At 43.8% G+C, this 19,399-nt stretch overlaps 1 protein-coding gene across 1 annotated transcript in view; it reads left to right on the top strand.

The window, feature by feature from the left end:
- Positions 1 to 19,399, top strand: part of LOC110193056 (sodium/hydrogen exchanger 2-like) — a 95,134-nt gene that overhangs the window by 37,272 nt on the left and 38,463 nt on the right. The window contains 3 exon segments of the mRNA XM_020964617.2: positions 437 to 654; positions 10,838 to 11,034; positions 18,069 to 18,158. Coding sequence (XP_020820276.2) covers positions 437 to 654; positions 10,838 to 11,034; positions 18,069 to 18,158 — 505 coding nt within the window.

Raw genomic sequence — 19,399 nt, 5'->3', positions numbered from 1 at the left:
ATTGCTCCTGGAAAATCCATAGCTTTGACTATACAGACCTTTGTCAGCAATATGATGTCCCTGCTTTTTAGTCTGCTGTCCAGATTTGCCATAGCTTTCCTTCCAAGGAGCAAGCGTCTTTTAATTTCATGGTTGCAGTTTCCATCTGCAGTGATCTTTGAGCCAAAGAATATAAAATCTGACACTGTTTCCATTTCTTCCAGTTCTTTGGTTATTTTGGGATATTTTAGGACTTTACTTTTTGTCATTCTCCTTCTAGAGGTATATGCCCAGTGATGGGCTCCTTGGGTCAAAGGGGATGAATAGCTTAGCAACTGTGTGTTTCTCACATTGTGGAATAAACCAGAGCGAGGCGAGTCACAGGAAGTCAGACGTAAGCCCAAAGAGGGTTTTGTGTTCCTTTCCCCTTAATGTTAATGCTATTTTTCTACTCTAGCATCATCGCCTGCGCCATGAGCATGAAGCGCTATGTAGAGGCCAACATTTCCCAGAAGTCTCATACCACCATCAAGTACTTTATGAAGATGTGGAGCAGTGTGAGCGATACTCTTATCTTCATCTTCCTGGGGGTTTCGACCATCGGTGAGAACCATGAGTGGAATTGGCCGTATATTTGTTTCACCATCATTTTCTGCCTCGTGTGGCGAGCATTAGGTATGGGACCATAAGTATTTTTGTATGAACCAAATGAGCTGAATTTTGGGCTCAATTAGGCCAAGATAGTATGTGGTCCTGGAATCACAAATTTCTGGCTGGAAAGTACTTCCAAGGTTATCTTAGTCTAACTTTCTCATTTGACAGAGAAGAAAACTGAGGCCCAGAGGGTTGCAGAGGCTTGCCCAAGGACTCGCAAGTTATAAGTAGCAGAGCCAGGATTTGAGCCTAGATCCTCCTGCTCCAAATCCAATGCTGTTACCACCCACTACGATATTTTCTCCTCTGAAGTCAACCATCATATTTGCATGAAAGTATAAACTTGCTATTTTTTTTGGACAAGTCACTGAAAGGAATATTCACAACAGTGCAATAGGGGAGAATGAGTAGTACAATGGGAAGTCGGCTGGATCTGGAGGACCTGAGTTCGTGGCACAACTTTTCTGGGTGCCATTTCCTCCTGAATTAGACTACGTGGTTTCTAAGGTTTTTCTGGCTTTAAGCCTATGACTCTGATAGCTCTTTGAACTGTATTAATATTATTATCGTTGTTGGGTGAGGAGGGCTGCCTTTGGTGCCCTCCCCCTCCTGGCTACACTCAGCCAGTCACAACGGCTCTACATATGGCCCTTGAAGGGCAGATTGCCACTATCCCATACTTGGCCTGTGTTGGCAGTATGGAAGGAATGTGCGCTTTTCATCTTCAGTGATCTGTATGTTCCTGCCTTGCCTTTCCACCTTCCAATATCATTGCAGATGTTTGGTGCCATTGCTGTGGAAGGAGAAAGGTCAGAAGAGATCTTGGTGTGAACATACTGTATGACCATGGCTCAGTCACTTCACCTCTCTTTGCCTTGGTTTACTCCTGCGTATAGTGAGAGTTGAGGGAGGAGGCCTGGTTAACATTGGGGCCTTGAACCACAGCCACAACTTTAGACCCTCATCTCATTCCTACCCTGAGATTTTCTCCTACGACTCTACCCACATTCATAAGATTGAGACCAGGAAAGGCCCTAAGAGATCACTTAGTCCAAACCCGCTCCTCCCCATTTGACAGGTGGAGAAACTGAGACTGAAAGAGAGGAAGTGAGAGAGAGAGGGCTATGATTTCAAGACTCTAGATGGAGGCTCCTTGCTGTTCCACATCAATTGTGTTGTGTGAGGCCACAACTTCAGACAAGGGAAGTGCCCACGTGGGCCATGCCATGTTAGCCTGCAAACCTCATTGCTTCATTACAAGCTAAACAGGGCCTCCTCTTTATTGTGCAATTTATAGCTTCTCTTGGCTTTCTGTTTATAGTCCATCATCTTTGCTTGACATTTATATGTTGCCCTCCCCCTTCCTTCCCAACGAATAGTCATCATTGCACTGTTAGCCCTTGCAGGGAGCCTGAGACACTTCCCCCATGGAGATGGAGAAGCACATTAGGCAGATTGCCCAGGTGTGTGAGGAGGAGCAGTAAGGCAGGCAGGGCCGCTTGAGTAGCCATTAACATGTGTGTAGGGTACTTATTACCAGGACAGCTAACAGCCACATGTCATCCAGGTTCATAGAAGCCTATTTCCCGCTCTTCCAAGGCATAGTGCAAAGCCTCACTGAGGTTGTAAAATGTCTGGGTGGTTGTTGTTGTTTTTTAAATAAAATCACTTTTGAAGTGAAATAGGAAAACAAACATCCTCAGACCATGTACCTCAAGATCAGTGGTGGGGAAAGGTAGAGTAAAGGCAGTTAAGGAGATCTCTTTTTCTGGGATTTTGAGCTGGAAGCAGGAGTGTGCTTGTGAGCCGATCATTAAATTTTCAGTGTGAGCATTTATGCCTCAGAAATCTGCAAATGCTGCAAATCAGGCCTGGATTTATCATTTGGTCGATTGTCTAGACTTAAGAAAGTGATGGAGAAAATGATAATAATGCAGATTAGACTTAAGTGTGTTATACCTATATTTTTTCTCCTTGGGAAGCTAATTGTTAAAAATTTACCAGCATACCACTGTTTGGAAGGGACCTCTGAGAACATCTATTCTAACCTTTTCATTTTTGCAGATGAGGAACTGAGGCCCAGACAGAGTGTGCATTGCTCAAGGTCACACAGGTAGTAAGAGACAAAGAAGGATTGGAACTAATGTCCTCCTATGTCCTCTGAGGTCCATCGTGCTTTTTACTATGCCAAGAGCAAGTAAGATCAGGGCCGTAGGACCAAGGACAATATTTCTAGCCATTTATGAAAATAGCAGCATGCTGATAGTCAATTATTCAGTCAACAAACATTTATTAAGTTCTTACTTGATGCCAGTCACTGTGATGAGGACACAAAGAAAGGCCTCTTACGAGGCTCAGCAAGCTTAAGTGGTCTCAAGGCAAAGTGGGATGGGCTGCCTCTGGCTACCTAGTGTCCTCAGCCATTTATTATGTCTCTACCTTCCTTGAAGACCACAGGTCACATTCTGAGTAGATTTATTTTCCTATTTCACGGGGTGCTCACATTCTAACAGGAGAAACATCTTGGAAATGATTACGTCCATACAAGATATAGAAGAAAGGCTTCCTACAGAGGATGTGATTTGAGCTAGAAAGCCAAGAAGCAGGGCGGGGGAAAGTATTTCTTGGAGGTAGCCAGTGAAGAGGTACAGGGGATGGCCTGCACGATTGTAGGAATAGCAAAAAGGCCTGTGTCATGTGTCACTGGATCACAGAGTATGCCTTGGGGAGTCAAGTGTAAGAAGACCTGAAATGGGGCCCAGGCTGTGAGGATTTCCATTTGAGCCTGTGGGTAAAAGGGAACCACTGGATTTTATTTTATTTTTTTAAGGCAATTGGGGTTAAGTGACTTGCTCAGGGTCACACAGCTAGTAAGTGTCAAGTGTTTGGCCTGAGGCTGGATTTGAACTCAGGTCCTCCTGACTTCAGGGCCAGTGCTCTATCCTCTGTGCCACCTAGCTGCCCCTAACCACTGGACTTTATTGAGTAGAAGTGTGATTTGACCAGATTTGTCATTTAGGAAAATCCCTTTGGCAGTTAAGTGGAGGATGAACTGGAGTGGGGGAGATACTTGTGACAGGGGACCAATCAGTAGACCATTGCAAGAGGTGAGGCATGAGGTGGTGGCAAGGTCAGAGCAAAGAAGGAAGCATACGTGAGAGATGTCAGGAAGGTACAGTTGGCGGGACTTGGCAACAGATTGGATATGGGAGGTGAGTGAGAGTGAAGAGTTGAGAATGACATTGAGGTTGTAAGCATAGCTGACTGGGAGGATGGTGGTGTCCTTGACAATTATAGGATAGTTAGGAAGAAGAGAGTGTTTGGGGGGAAAGTTAACGAGTTCTGCTTTGGAAATGTGGAGTTTGAGACATCTAGAGGTCATCCAGTTTGACATACACGGAATGCAATTGAGGGTGTGAGTTTGGTCCCTGGGGGAAAGATTAGGGCTGGATATGTAGACATGGGAGTCACCTGCATAGAAGTGATCATTGAACCCATGGGAACGGATATGGTTGTCCAGTGATAGAGTATAGAATGGGGGACAAGACGAGGGGGCCTTGGGAGATTCCCAGAGCTGGTGGACATAAGCTGAGTGAAAATTCAGCAAAGGAGACTGAGAAGGAACGCTCAGGGAGGAGTAGAACCAAGAGAAACCTGGAGAAGAGAGAATGTTGTGGAGAAAAGCGTGATCAGCAGTGCCAAAGGCTGACCAGAGGATAACGATGACGATTGAGAAAAGACCAGTAGCTTTGGCAATTAAGAGATCACTGGGAGCTCTGGAGAAGGCCATTTTAGTTGAATGATGAGCTTTCTTTGTTGATGAGGTCTGCATGAGATTATATAGAAGGGTTAGAGAAGAACTGGAGAAGAGGAAGTGGCCATACCAACTGTAGATGATTCTCTCAAGGAGTTTAGCCATGAAAGGGAGAAGAAGCCTAGGGCAATAGCTAGCAGCGATAGGAGGATCGAGTGATGTTTTTGGAAGGATGGAAGAGACATGAGTGTGTTTGTAGGCAGCAGGGAGGCAGCCAGTAGACAGTGTAGGGATGACAGAGGGCACAGTCAGCTGGAGAAGACAGGAGGGGATGGGATTAAGGGTGCAGGTAGAGGAGATTGCCTTGCCAAAGATAAGGGCTACTTCTTAGAGACAGGGGTGAAGGAGGAGATAGTGGGAGAAGAGGTCTGTTATAGGAGATGAGGAAGAGGGGAGAAGAGGGAGCTCTCTTGGCAAAAGGTCTTAACTTTTGCAAGTGAAGGAAGGTGAGGTCCTCAAATTGGGAAGGGGAAGAGGTGCCACGGGAGGTTTGAAGAAGGATGAAAAGGTTTGGAAAAGTCACTGTGCTCTGGCCTTGGAGTCAGGAGGACCTGAGTTCGAATCCAGCTTCAGACACTTGATATTTACTAGCTGTGCAACCCTGGGCAAATCACTCAACCCCATTGCCTCACCAAAAAAACCAAACCAAAACAAAAGTCACTGTGGGGAGTGAGACTGATATTTGATTAAGGAGATGTAAGAGGATTGTCTTGCTTTAGTGAGGGCCCGTTTGAGATTGTGTAACAGTCACCTTGTTTTTGTGATTTTTCTCCAGCTTCATTACGCAGCAGAGGGTGGCAGTAATCCAAAGCTGGGAAAGGACTCCAAAGTAGAAGATGGTATTGAATTAAACTTATTCACAAAGGAGTTGGTAGAGAAGCGAGGACAGGGGTGATGGGCTGGGAAAGAACGGCAGAGGAAAGGATGGGATAACAAAAGATTATGATAAAAAGATTATGATCAGATAAAGGCATTTGGGAGTTTATGAACATGGGAGTGATATAAGGAACTGAGCCAAATTTATAAGAATAATAACCATTTCTCAACTGATGAATGGTCAAGGGATATGAACAGGCAGTTTTTAGAAGAAGATATCAAAGCTATTAATAATCATGTGGAAAAGTGCTCTAAATCACTAATAATTAGGGAAATGTAATTTTATTTTACCTGTGGAGTTGCCTTTATTTTTTATAATTTTTAAAAACATTTTTATTTAAAGTTTTGAGTTCTAAATTCTATCTCTCCTTCCTCCCCCCTTGAGATGGTGAGCAGTCAGATATAGGTTATATATGTGTAATTATGTAAAACATTTCCATGTTAGTCACTTTGTACAAGAAGACTCGAATAAAAAAAAAAGAAGAAAAAGTGAAAAATAGCATGCTTCAGTCTGTATTCAGTCAATATCAGTTCTTTCTCTGAAGGCAGATTCATCATTAGTCCTTTGAGATTTTCTTGGATCCTTGTGTTGCTGAGAATAGTTAAGTCATTCTTGGTTCTTCATCGAACAATATTGCTGTTACCGTGTACAATGTTCTCCTCTTTCTGTTCACTTCACTATGTATCAGTTCACTATGTATGTAAATCTTTGCAGGTTTTTCTGAAATCATTCTGCTTGTCATTTCTTATAACACAATGATATTACATTACAACCACATACCACAGCTTGTTTAGCCGTTCTGTAATTGATGGGCATCTCCTTTTTGATTTCTGATTCTTAGCCTCTACAAAAAGAGCTGCTATACATATTTTTGTACAAATACGTCCTTTACCCTTTTTTGGATGTCTTTGGGATATAGACCTGGAAGTGGTATTGCTGGATCGAAGGGTATGCACAGTTTTATAGCTCTTTGGATATAGTTCCAGATTGCTCTCCAGAACAGTTCAATCAGTTCACAATTCCACCAACAATATGTTAGTGTTCCAATTTTCCTACATCCCCTCCAACATCCAACGTTTTTTTCCTTTTTTGTCATATTCGCTACTCTGATAGGTGTGAGGTGGTATCTCAGAGCTGTTTTAATTTTTATTTCTCTGATCACTAATGATTTAGAGCATTTTTTTATATGACTATAGACAGCTTTGATTTCTTTGTCTGAAAACTGCTCTTCTCCTTATCTCATATGCTTTGACCATTTATCAATTGGGTAATGACTTATATTTTCATAAATTTAACTCAGTTCTCTATATATCTGAGAAATGAGGCCTTTATCAGAGATACTTGTTACAAAAATTTCCCCCAGTTTTCTACTTTCCTTATAATTTTGGTTGTATTGTATTTGTTTGGGCAAAAAACTTTTTAATTTTATATTATCAAAATTATTTTATATTTTATAATGCTTTCTATATCTACTTTGGTCCTGAATTCTTCCCTTATCCATAAATCTGACAGATAAACCAGGGAAATTCAAATTAAAACAACGTGGAGGAACTATCTCACATCTATCAGGTTAGCTAAGATGACAGAAAAGGAAAATGACAAATGCTAGCGAGGATGTGGTAAAATAGGTGCACTAATGCACTATTGGTGGAATTGTGAACTACTCCAACCATTCTGGAAGGCAGTTTGGAACTATACCCCAAAAGGTATTAAACTATGCATACCTTTTGACCCAGCAATATTGCTACTAGGTCTAAACCCCAAAGTGGTCAAAGAAAAAGGAAAAAGGACCCATATGTACAAAAATATTTATAGCAGGTCTGTTTTTGTGGTGGCAAAGAGTTGGAAACTGTGAGGATGCTCATAGTTATGACATATGAATGTGATGGAATACTATGGTACTATAAAAAATGATGAAGAGGGTGGTTTCATAAAAAGCTGGGAAGATTTATATGAGTTGATGCAAAGTGAAGTGAGCAGAATCAGGGGAATAATTTATACAGTAACAGCGATATTGTGAAGATAATCAACTTTGAAAGGCTTAGTAACTGCTTATATAATTCTTACCCCTGCCTTTTTTCCTCTCAGTTAGTCAAGTAGATTCCCCCTTCCTCTTCTCCCCTTCAACTAGTCCTGTTCATTAGTTTTTAAAATTTCATTTTTTGTACCTTTTTCCACAAAAGGTTTCTCTCATTCTCTTCATTATCCATCCTCCTTTTCTGTTTACTCCAGACTCTCATTTTCTGATTTATGACTCCTGTAATTATCTGCTCTCTCTCTTTTCTCTGTATTCCTCATGCATGTATTCCTCAAAACTTCTGGGAAGTTTCTGCCATGGATTTCTGTTTTCCATCGTGCCTTGCTCCCAGAACAATGCCAATTGTTGTATGTGTTGGAGAGGACGCTTACCTGTGGTAGGGCCCCTTTTCTATCACATCCTTGATTATTCAGCCCACCATTGATCTCTACCCTTCCTTGGGTATTTTTTCTTTTTTTCCCAGATTTTCCTAAAAATTTACTCCTTAGGTCTTTAGTTTCTCAATCCCCCAAGTGCCAATTGCCCCCAATGGTTCCAACTCTTCCCTTCCCCGTGTAGAAGAAGTAGACTTTTCAAGCACCAAATCCCCCAGGCTACACCCAGTGTAAGGTCCCCATCTCCCTTCACAGACTATTGCTCTTCACCTACAGGAGCATTCATCAGTAGAACCCCCTCATAGTACCAAAGTAAGTTCTTCTTCCTTTTCCTCTTTTTGATGCATCTTCCCTCCTCATCACCCACTCTCCTGTAGGCTCTTTTCTTTTTGAGGCCACAGGGGTAACCTTCCCCTCATTGTTAGCCCTTGATTTGACCCTGGAACATTGCACACTCCTCACTATCCCCTTGTTCCCCTCTCCCTTTTCATGTACCCTTCCATGTTGTAATGTAGTCCCACAAAAAGCCTTGATTCACCTATAGGCAAGGTGTTGTCAAGTTCTATCCATAATGCCCCCATCCACTTTCGCTGCTATCTCTACCAGATTTCTACCTTCATCCCTGTCTCTTAGGAAAAACGTCTCTTACGAGTGTCTTTGTTGTCACACTGTTACTGTTGCTGTTGTTGTCTCCTGAATTTATGTACTCTCCTGCATGTATATTGTTTGGGGTGTTCCAGGAGCAAATAATATCCTCGGTTCTAGTTTTCTTATAAAAATGTTTTGAACACGTTTTTATTATTGAATGTCCATCTTTTTTCATGTATGGTTAAACTCAGATTTGCAGGGTCACTGTGGGCTGCATCCTGAACTGCATTGCTCTTCAGAACACATTATTCCATTCCCTCCTGCACTTTCTAGTTGGTACAGAATAATCTTGCGTTATTTGAATTTCCTTTCCTTTGTATTTGCATTCCCGGTCTATGCTCTCTTTTGTTTCTTCGGTAAGGCTTACCATTGGAAATTCCAGTTTCTCTATTCTGCTAATGTTTTTTGCTGTGTAGGCCATAAATTCTGCTGTCATTATTCTTATTTCTCTTTTAAACCACTCAGGAACATAATGTTATAGTTCCATGTTCTCCTCGGTTTCCACAGGGTCCCCTGTCTCATCTAGTGTTGGATCATTTTCCTTGTTTTGCAGTATTTATTTGTAGATGCTTGAACTCATTTATTGGCTATGGAAGCCATGTTTCCTTCTGTTGTTACTGATTTTCCTGTTGAATGATCTGCTTCTGTTCAAGGTCTTTGAATTTTCTTCTTCCTTGGTAATTTCAGTCTTTTTTCTCTCCCCTGTTGCTCACTTCCTGACTCTCTCTCCTCTGATTGTGGTTTCCTGTCCTGGTGTCCTGATCTACTCCCTCCGTTCCTTAGTCCTTCGGCCTGGCACTGACAATTTGGACCTTTACAGTGCTGGTGTTCAGGGTTGACCACCCCAGCACTGACACTTTAGAGCTTTATAGCACTGGTGCTACTGAGTCGTGGCCCCCTGCAGGCTTTTGCTCCTGAAAGGCTGTGGCCATGACGGTTGTCTGCTACAGCCTGGGCAAAATGCTACAGCCTGGAGCTGGAGCCTCCATGGCACTGGAAGGGAGGGGGGACCAGGGATGGGGGTACATTATGATGTGAGCTTGTGTCCTTGTTTCTGCTAGTTCAGCCTTGTTGCCAGTAGCTTGGGAGGGGTGCTGAGCGAGCTCAGGGTCAGTCAGAGTCAGTTCATGGTTTTTTTTTTTAATGTTTTAGATTCTGGATATCCTCGGGCATGGAGACAGCTGAAGTTGCTTTCTCTTTGCTGTATAATTCCTATTTTGGAGAAGTTTGAGAAGTTATGGGGATCAGAGAAAATGGCTTTTCTGCCATCTTGTTGGTCACATGACCTGGAAGCTTGCAAGGCCAATCCTGGACAGAGTTTGCTCCTGAGTCTCTAGGCAGGGCTGAACAGGAGTGGGGTTTCAGGGCTCCCTTCTTCCAGGCCTACACTCAGAACCCTAGAACTCTCTTTCAATACCTTCAGCATGTAGCATCCCAGGTTTCTTAAAGGTGGCTGCCTCCAAACTAGGAATCTGGACATGGGTTATCAGATTTTCTGAGAATGGATGGAAATATTTTCCTTGGTTTCTGTGATTCATTTTGCAGTTACCCAGCACACCCATTTCAAGCCCCAAGGGAATACCATCCATAATTCCAGTTTCACTTTCAAAATCTGGAGCAAAGCGGAAAAAAAAAAAGAGGGAAGCCACTTAAAGAAAACCCTCTGATGGAGAGGCAGCAGAGTATGGTAGAATGAATAGGGCCTGTGCTATGTGATCTGGGACAACCGCTTGACCTCTCTGCCTCTGTTTACTTAGCTTTGAAATGGGAGGATATCCAGAGTCCTTTCCAGCTTGAAAAAATTCCATGAGCTTATGACCAAAGCCTTTAAGAATTTAACTAGTCTCAGCTTTTTAATTATTTATCACCAATCCTTAGAATTCTCATTTAGTTTAATAATAATTTTCTGCACTCCATTAAAAAATAAGTTTTTATTGATGCCTTTTACTTTTGCATCACAGTCATTGTTGCAATCACTTCTTTTAAAAAAAAATTTTTTTTTTAGGCAATTGGGGTTAAGTGACTAGCCCAGGGTCACACAGCTAGTAAGTGTCAAGTGTTTGGTCTGAGGCTGGATTTGAACTCAGGTCTTCCTGACTTCAGGGCTGGTGCTTGATCTACTGTGCCACCTAGCTGCCCCATTGCAATCACTTCTTGAAATACAATCCTCCCCTCTGCTTGGAATCGAAGACTCCTTGGTAGCAGAGAAAAGCAGCTAAGCAAAAATTCAGTCACCTTGTCTGACAATACATGCAACATTGCAGTCTGATAGGCCCCTGCCTTTTTGCTGAAAGAAGAAAGGTCCATTCCTTGGGACCCACACTGGTTTTCATGTCATTCAGAATTCAGTTCTCTTACAATGCTGTCATTTCTATTTATACTCACCTCCCATTTGTGACCATTGACTCTCTACTGACTTCTCACCTCTTCTTTCTTCCCCTTTGGAAATGTAGGTGTCCTCGTGTTGACCTTCTTTGTGAATAAATGTCATGTGAACACAGTCACCAGAAAGGACCAGTTCATTATCGCCTACGGGGGACTGAGGGGGGCCATCTGTTTCTCTCTCGTTTTTCTCCTCCCGAACTTCCCCCGGAAGAAGCTCTTCATTGCGGCAACCACGGTGGTGATCCTCTTCACGGTTTTTGTACAGGTAAATATGGCTTTGGGAGGAAAGGAGAGGGAAGGGGGCAATGGCCTTTCTTCCTGAGCACTGAACTGTATGTGAAAACAGCCCATTATGACATGCACTAGCAAGTCTGCCATGGCATTGATTTATTAGCAAAGGCAGAGATGTAACTAGGAATTTTTGCATGGCATAAGAGGTGTGCACAGTGGGGTACTTCATTTGAGCTGTGGCCTTTGGAAACCTTAAGATACCATAGATTCCTGTGTGTTGAAGGGCTGGCCAATGCTATGGGGTAGTCCTATGGTGCTGGGGGAGCCTGGGAGGAGGGTCAGGAAACTCAAGCCCTAGGACCAGGTGGCAGCCACAGCAGCTGCAAGAGACTGGCCTGGCTGCAGAAGAGCATGACCATGTCTGGGGAGCAAGTTCACACTGGAATAGTGTTGTCAGTATCCTCTAAATTTGGCTTTCCTGGGACCAAGGGCCCGCCAGCCCATCCTAGGCATGTCTCTGCAGTCAAAAAGCAGGAGGCTGTGGGCCTTGCTGAATTGCTTGTCATTGCTAGCTGTCAAACCTTGATTTCATCTACTTCAGACAAAAGGTCTATGCAGTATTGGAGGAGTGGGAGAAGGGCCATGTGTTTTACTGTTGTTCAGTCATTTTCAGTCATGTCTGACCCTTTGTGATCCCTTTTGGGGTTTTCTTGGCAAAGGTCCTGGAGTGGTTTGCCTTTTCCTTCTCCAGCTCATTTTACAGATGAGGAAACTGAGGCAAACAGAGTGAAGTGACTTGCCCAGGGTCACACAGCTAATAACATTGGAACTCAGGGAGGTGAGTCTTCCGACTCCAGGCCTGGCGCTCTATCCATTGTGCCACCCAGCTATAATGCAGAATACACTTGATTATTTATCTTGAAACTATTTGGGGGCCTGACTTGTCTGGCTTTCTAAACCATGTACCAGGTCAATGTCAGCTCCAGCCACTTGAGTTTGTACTGTATTGATTGCTCTAAGAATCTGGGAGGAAGGGTAAGAATCTTCCTCATTTGCCAATGCACACATTTGCAGCTTTTCCCAAAACCTTTGACTTTGATACTTTGTGGCCACCGAGTGCAGTGAGACGAGGATTTGTTTGGGGATGTTTAGATGGCACGAGGGCTGCAGTGCTAACCTTGGAGTCAGGAAGACCTGAGTCTGAAGCCTGTCTTAGACGCCTGCTAGTTGTGTGGCCCTGGGCAATCTCTGTCAGCCTCAGTTTCTTCATCTGTAAAATGGAGATAATGTTAGCACCCACCTTCTAGGGTTGTTGTGAGGGTCAAATGAGTTGACATGTTTTCAAAGTATTTTCCAGACCGTAATGTACTATGTAAATGCTCACTTGGATTTTCGAGTCAGCAGACCTGGCTCCCAACCTGGCTCTGCCACTTACCAGCTGCACTCATCTTCTCTGAAAAGCCCCCATTTTTATTTTTGGTGAATGGTTTTGGTTAAGCTCCAACATTTATTTTCTTGCCATTTAAAAATCAGTTTTAATTAAGCCTTCAGAAAATCACATTTGATTTAACTAAGCTTTACCCAGCTTTCACTTTAATAGATGCTTTCAGCAGAAGAATACTGGTTTGAAATACAACGTGATTTTCAAGAATTCATTTCCATTTCCTGTGAAATGGCCTACATGTGCTCCACTTCTCTCTACTTGTGACTTTAACCACATCCATATGTTATCCATGGAGAAGCTGCTCTGGGCCAGCCCTACAGGTTCAGCCCCGCCCCCTGTCATCAATAAGAGCTGCTGTTTTGTTTGAAATTGGGTCCCCAAAACATTGAAAGGCATTGGCATCCCTGTCCTTCACCTTGTACCGCTGGATCTTTTGTCTCGGTTTCTTCTCTTTGGCCTTGACGTTGAGCTGGAAGCCGCTGAAGGCGGGCGTGGGGGAGAGAACCTGCAATGTCATTCCACCACCATCTAGTGGCTGAAGTATTCCTAGGATTTGTTGCTTTCCCCAAGATTGAAATGCCACGGCAGGGAAGCCCCATAGCGATTGTTTCCTTTAGGAAAGGTGGATAGTGCCAAACGTGCCCTAGTGGAGCCAGTGTTGAGCTTGAAGGAAGGAGAGCCGGGGTGCAGATTGTCTGATGATCTGGGTTCACATGGAAGCTTGGCATCAGCCCCCTAAGCATGGGCCGTCTCTCCTCTCCTCAGGCCATTCTCTAGGATGTATTCCCTAAGTCCTAGGCTGCTTATGATCTGGCCTGCATGGAGGGAGTTCACATGTCTGACAATATTACTGATAATATCACAGACCCCATATTTTCTATAGGGTGATGTAATTACCCTCCTGTTTGCCCTTTTGTCATTCTGACAAATGTCCTCATATATAATGACAGTGGGGTTAGGGATACAGTCTGTGCCCGTGAAAGCCAGTGAAGCTAACTGATCATTCAGGAATTGTGACTTAGTTTCCTCATCTAAAAATGGGGAGACAGCATTGGTACATTAGCATGACCCCTGGTTTAGAGCTAGAGGATCTGGATTCAAATCCTGCCTCAGCCACTTAATGCCTCTGTGACTTTGAGGAAGTTACTTTATCTCTCTGGGCCTCAGTTTCCTCATCTATAAAATGAGGGCTTTGAACAACGTGAACTGGGTAATTTTAGGGCCCTGCCAACTCAGCCTACGGGCCTGTGATTCTTGTACGTCGCACCTCAAATGAGTGTTGTAAGAATCACAGCTGATCACTCCAGGGATTGTTCTCAGTTTCCCAATTTGTAAAAAGGAGAAGTACATGTGCCCCAGGCCAGCCGAGGCAGACCTGAGCCAAAGGGAGCAGAATTGTCACTTCTGCTGACAACATTTCATGTCCTCTGTTCGGTGAAGATTTTGCTGTGCCCTCGCACCCTTCCCTCTCCCAAGCCATGCACAATGTTCATATTTGTTAACAAGCAATTGCTCCAACAATAAAAGAACACAGAATAATTTTCCAAATGACAAAATGACTTTAGTGGGGTTTCTTAATTGAAAGAATGTTCCTCTCCTCCTTCCCCTACAAGTTATTCAGAATCACTGGCATAGTACTCTGTGGCTATTTTGACTTGATACTTCTGACTAATTCTTCAGTATTTACAAATACTGAAGATTTAATCTCAAAGTGATTGAGATTCTTGGGGCCAGCAGCATGCTGTGGTGGGTGAATGCATCCAGGGCCCCTGATTTCCAAGCCCAGGAGTCTCTGTGCCACAAAGCCAAGGAGCAGCTAGGTAGCTCCTACCTGTTGCTTTCTCACTCAAGCCCTGGTTTCTTCCTAGGTCTGTGAGGTCTATGAAGAGGACAAAGTGGGGTGGGTGCACTTATGATAGCAGGAGCCTGTTGGTGGATCTCCTTGCCTCAATTTCTCCCCATTCCAGTCTGTCCTCTCCTCAGATACCAAAGTGATATTCCTAAAGCACAAATCTGACAATGTTACCCCTCTGCTCAAGAAACTCCAGTGGCTCCCTATTACCTCCAGGATCAAATATAAAATCATCTGTTTACATATTAAAGCCTTTAACAATCTGTCCCCTTCCTGTCTTTCCAGTCTTATACTTTACTCCTCTCCACCTGATCTGGTGACAGTGGACTGCTTGTTGGTCCTAGCACAGACTCTGCCTTTGCACTGACTATCCACTATGGCTGGAATGCAGTCATTCCTTGCCTCTACCTCCTGGCTTCCTTCAAAACTCAGCTTAAAGCCTACCTTCTGCAGGGTCTTTCCCAGTGCCCTCATTCCTCCCCCTTCCTCCCTCACCCCTTCCCTATGAAATTAGCTTGTTTGTACACAGTATTCTGCATGTTGTGTCTCCCATTAGACTGTGAGCTTCTTGACAGCAGGAACTGTCTTTTGCCTTTCTTTGTATGCCCAGTGCTTAGCACAATGCCTGAAACATAGTAGATGCTTAATCACCTGTTGGTGATGAGGAGGAGGAGGAGGAAGAGCTTGGCTGCCCATTGGCAGTGGTTTGGCATATTCCTCTCAGTGCCCAGACTGTGGGCCTTTGAGCTCCATTCAATTCAATTCAACAAACATTTATACCACCCACTCTTTCTAGGATTAAGTACCTAGTATGTGCCATGCACTGTCCCTTATTACTGCAACATTCTCCCTTCTCATTTCCACCTCTTGGAATAATCCTCATATCTCTTCAAGGCTCTGCTCAGGGCCCACGTCCTTCCAAAAGCCTTCTAGGACTATCAGATGTTCCTGCCCTCCACTTTCCTCAAAGGTCATGTCTCTGTTTACACATTGCATACAAAGCCCTGACATAGGCCCTGCTCTCCAAGAGCCAGCATTCTAATGGAGACCCTGCTCTTAAAGCACTTCTTTCCACATTTGAAAGGATGTTAACATTTTCTTCTCCTGAGGTCCCTGGTTTTTTCGTTATTGTTATGAGGCAACCTGAGATGTGACAAGGTCTTGCTAGATAACCTTTCACCTATCATAGAACCATAGATGTTAAGCTCAAAGAAATCCAGAAGCCATCTAGTTTAACACCTTAATTTTACAGATGAGGAAACTGAGGCCCGGAGAGAAGGCTCTTGCCCAAGGTCACACAGTAAGTACAGCTAAGTCCAGACTAGTGCGATTCAGGAATCTAGTGAAGTGGCCACATTATTTGAATTCACGTACAAATTTCCACTGGGCTGGAACCAATTACTGCACTTTGCATAATTATAATTTTAAATAGTGAAAATTTGAATATCAGAGGTGAGATTTGAACTCAGATCCTCTGATGCCATAGTCATTGCCCTTTCTCTTTGAGTCACATGATTTCAATCAGTGGTGGTGATTACTTGGTTGGTGTTAATAATAATTAGAGCTGGAAGAGACCTCAGATGAGGAACTGAGGCCAGTCAGCCAAAGTGACTTGGCCAAGGTCATGCGGGAAGTCAGAGGCAGAGCTGAGGTTGAAACCCAGGTCCTCTGATGGGAACTTGAGCTCTTTTCCTACTATACCCCACAGGGTCCCCAGCCCACTGACTAGTCCTGCTTTGGACAGCTGCCGTCTCATTAGCATTGCATAGGGACAGTCAGGCTTATGTCCTTAGGAAGTCAGTGAATAAGAAAATCAGTTTAGAGACCAGAGACTCATAGCTAGCTTTTCTACTTTACCACAAGAATCTCAGGAAAAGATGCTTCAGAACATCCCCCACCTTGAAAATTGACCACTTCAGCACAAATTCTAAGTCTTCATTTATAATAACGCCATTCTATGTTTTGAGAAAATTTGATTCCCACCCTTACAGTTGATATTCGTCCAGACTAGGCCATGGAGCTAAGCTGAAATGCCTACGTGTGGCGATTGTTACAATAGAGAGTTCATTTTTTATAGCAGCTTCCTTTACAGCCTGCCACAGTGGTAAGTTTGCAGGTGAGAGGTAGAGTGGAGTAACTGGTGAGTAGAGAGAATGTGGCCTTGTAGTTGGGAAGGTCTGCGCTCAAGCCTTGCATCTGACACATACTGGTTGGAGGGGTTGCTCAGCCTCTCAGGGTCCCCAGTGATTCTCTAAGACCTTGGTTACAGAGGAGCTACTAATCTGCTTTGATGGAGTAGTTCCCACACTGAGAGTTCCCTTTAACCACAGGGCTGGACTCCCACCACCGAACAATGGTGTCTGGTCTGTGGGATTCCTTCTATGGCAGAGAAGAAGCTAATGACAAAATGACCTGCCTGCTAAAGTCCCTGGTAGAATTTGAATTAGGGCAGAAGACTCTTAGGGAGCAGCTAGGTGGTGCAGTGGATAGAGTGACTGGCCTGGAGTCAGGAAAACTCATCTCCCTGAGTTCAAATCTGGCCTCAAACACATACTAGCTGTGTGACCCTGGGCAAGTCACTTCACCCTGTTTGCCTCAGTTTCCTCATCTGTACAATGAGCTGGAGAAAGAAATGGCAAACCACTCCAAGAAAACTCCAAAAGGGGTCAAGAAGAGTTGGACACAACTGAAAATGACTGAACAGCAACAGAAGATTCTTGATGTTCTGAACTCCTCACTACTTTCTTTTGCCCTATAAATTGCAGGTGCTATTTACCAAGTTTTCATGGGTTTCTCTGACTTCCCATATTTTACCATGCCATCATGTCCCCCTGACCTGAGGGAAAGAAAACCTCATCCCTTTTCCATGGTATCATGGTATTCACTTGTGCCCTCCCTATCCCCCAAATGCCATCCTTATGGATTTTATGATTGTGTCCAGCATTCTGTTCAGGGTCTAGCTAAAACACACACACACACACACACACACACACACACACACACACACATGCACGCTGCTCTAGAAAGTACAAAAAGGTATGGGATTCAAAATGGCAATTCATGTGAAAGATGTTTGGCTTTTTGTATAGTCAGTAACTTGACAAGTGGGTATTAATTGCCTAATCAATTCAGTTCAACACAAGAAGCATTTATTCAGCTTATATCATATGCCAGGCACTGTATTAGGTACTGAGGGTACAGAGAAAATGCCATATAGCACCTGCCCACAGGGACCTTTAGATTCTGCTGGGGGGTAACTATACATGCACAGCTAAGCAGAAATTATATGTAAAACAAATGCCAAATAATTTGGGGGAGAAGTTGCTAATAATTGTTGTTGTCATTGTTTGTCCTTTGTTCTCAAAGAGGACCATGACATCAGCGAGGTGATGCCATGACTTGCAAGTGAATTGGGTTTAAGTGAGGGAGGGCTGAGCAAAGTCACCAGCCTCACTTTCTCCACAGGAGCCCTCTGGGTCCAGTGGTGAAATATAGATCAGGATGACTGGTACTACCCTTTGAGAGGGATCAGAACAGACTTCATGGTACTTGAGCTGAGCTCTGAAAGGAGGTAGGGATCCAGTGAGGCAGAGGTGAGGGGAGTGTAATCTAGGCAAGGGGTTCAAAGCCTGTGCAAAGACATAGTGACAGGGTACAGAATGTTGGATACAGGCCAAAGCCAGTGGGCTTGCTGGAGGGGAGGCCTAGTGCACACAAAACAGTTCCTCCCCTTGACAAGCTCACATTTTACCAAAATGTTGTCATGTTGCAGGGAATGACCATCCGGCCTCTTGTTGACTTATTAGATGTGACCAGAGGAAGAGAAACTTCTCCAACTGTGAGTGAACAGATTCATATCCGAGTAAGTGATTTATGCAACTTAAGCTTTTTTTATGCTTGGGTTTTTCCTCCTAGAAAAAGCACCCATGAGCCTTGGGCCCCTGGAGGAGTGGCTGTGGTCAAGGCTCCATTTGTACTCTGCAGACTTGGAGAACCACCCCCTCCCTTCCAAACTGCATACATTGGGGTTTATTGCAGCCATGCTGAGCTGAGAATGAAGTTTGGTAGTCTTGACTCCTTTGTTTGGGCTGGAATATCATCCACTTATTGGCTGACCCGTCTCACCCTTGTGTAATTGGAAAACTTTATTTAATGTGGGAGCTGCTATTCCATACTATTAATAGTGTCCCCAGAGTGAAAGGTTCAAGCAATAAGATTACAAACTATGCTGTCTGAGCGAGTTACTCCACAACAAAAGACTCCGGAGTCATATCATGTGCTTCATGTCTGCTCTTGAACCCAGGAAAGTGTCGGAGAATATTCAGGCCAGGCAATATATGGCGCTTAGCTTTAGTTCCTCAAGGAAATTGGATTTGATATGCGGATTTCTATGTGGGATAAGTTATCCATGATCAAATGTAAAGAATGAGTTCAGGACCTCCTTGGGTTGTTGAAACAGAGCCTGGGGGTTTGAAGGGGAAAAAATTCCCAGGAAAGTGTGAAGCTTGCCTTATGACTCCTCTTCAAATACTCCAGAAGCCTCTGGGTTTCTCAGACATCTTTTCAGACCTGTAACAGTATTTCCAACACATGTGAGTGTTAAGTTTCACTAATATAGCTAGTATAACTAGCATAACTAGCAACGTCAGGACAGCTGATTACTTAACGTTGGCTAGAAGTGATCAGATGGAAGATGAGGCATCTTCCACATAGAAGAAAGCCCATTGTGATTTGTTATTTTGGTCATGAAGATGCCCAGCTCAGAGATCCTCAAGGGCAGCGACTGTCTTGCCTTTGGCTTCATATTGCTATCACTTAGCACAGCACCTGGTGAGTGCTGGCTGATAAATTGATCGATAAGTTACAATCCAATTGTTGGCCTGTGGCCCTGATCTTATGTCTAGGTATAACTAAAGTCATCTTTATTCATAGGCACAGTAGAATTGAACATCCCCAATTTTTCTGTATCCTTGTCCATCTGAGACCCCTTGTCATTTCTGCCATTACATTGCCATATGTCAGTCTTGAGAAGCAGTATGGCTTAGTGGGAAGAGTGTGGCCTTGGAGCCAGGACCATTTGGCTTAGGTTCAGGCTCTGGCACC

The sequence above is a fragment of the Phascolarctos cinereus genome, unplaced genomic scaffold, assembly GCF_003287225.1.
Source record: "Phascolarctos cinereus isolate Bilbo 61053 unplaced genomic scaffold, phaCin_HiC Scaffold_8;HRSCAF=390, whole genome shotgun sequence".
Classification (NCBI taxonomy): Eukaryota; Metazoa; Chordata; class Mammalia; order Diprotodontia; family Phascolarctidae; genus Phascolarctos; species Phascolarctos cinereus.
Note: the sequence above shows the minus strand (reverse complement) of the source record. Positions and strands in the feature narration are given on the sequence as shown.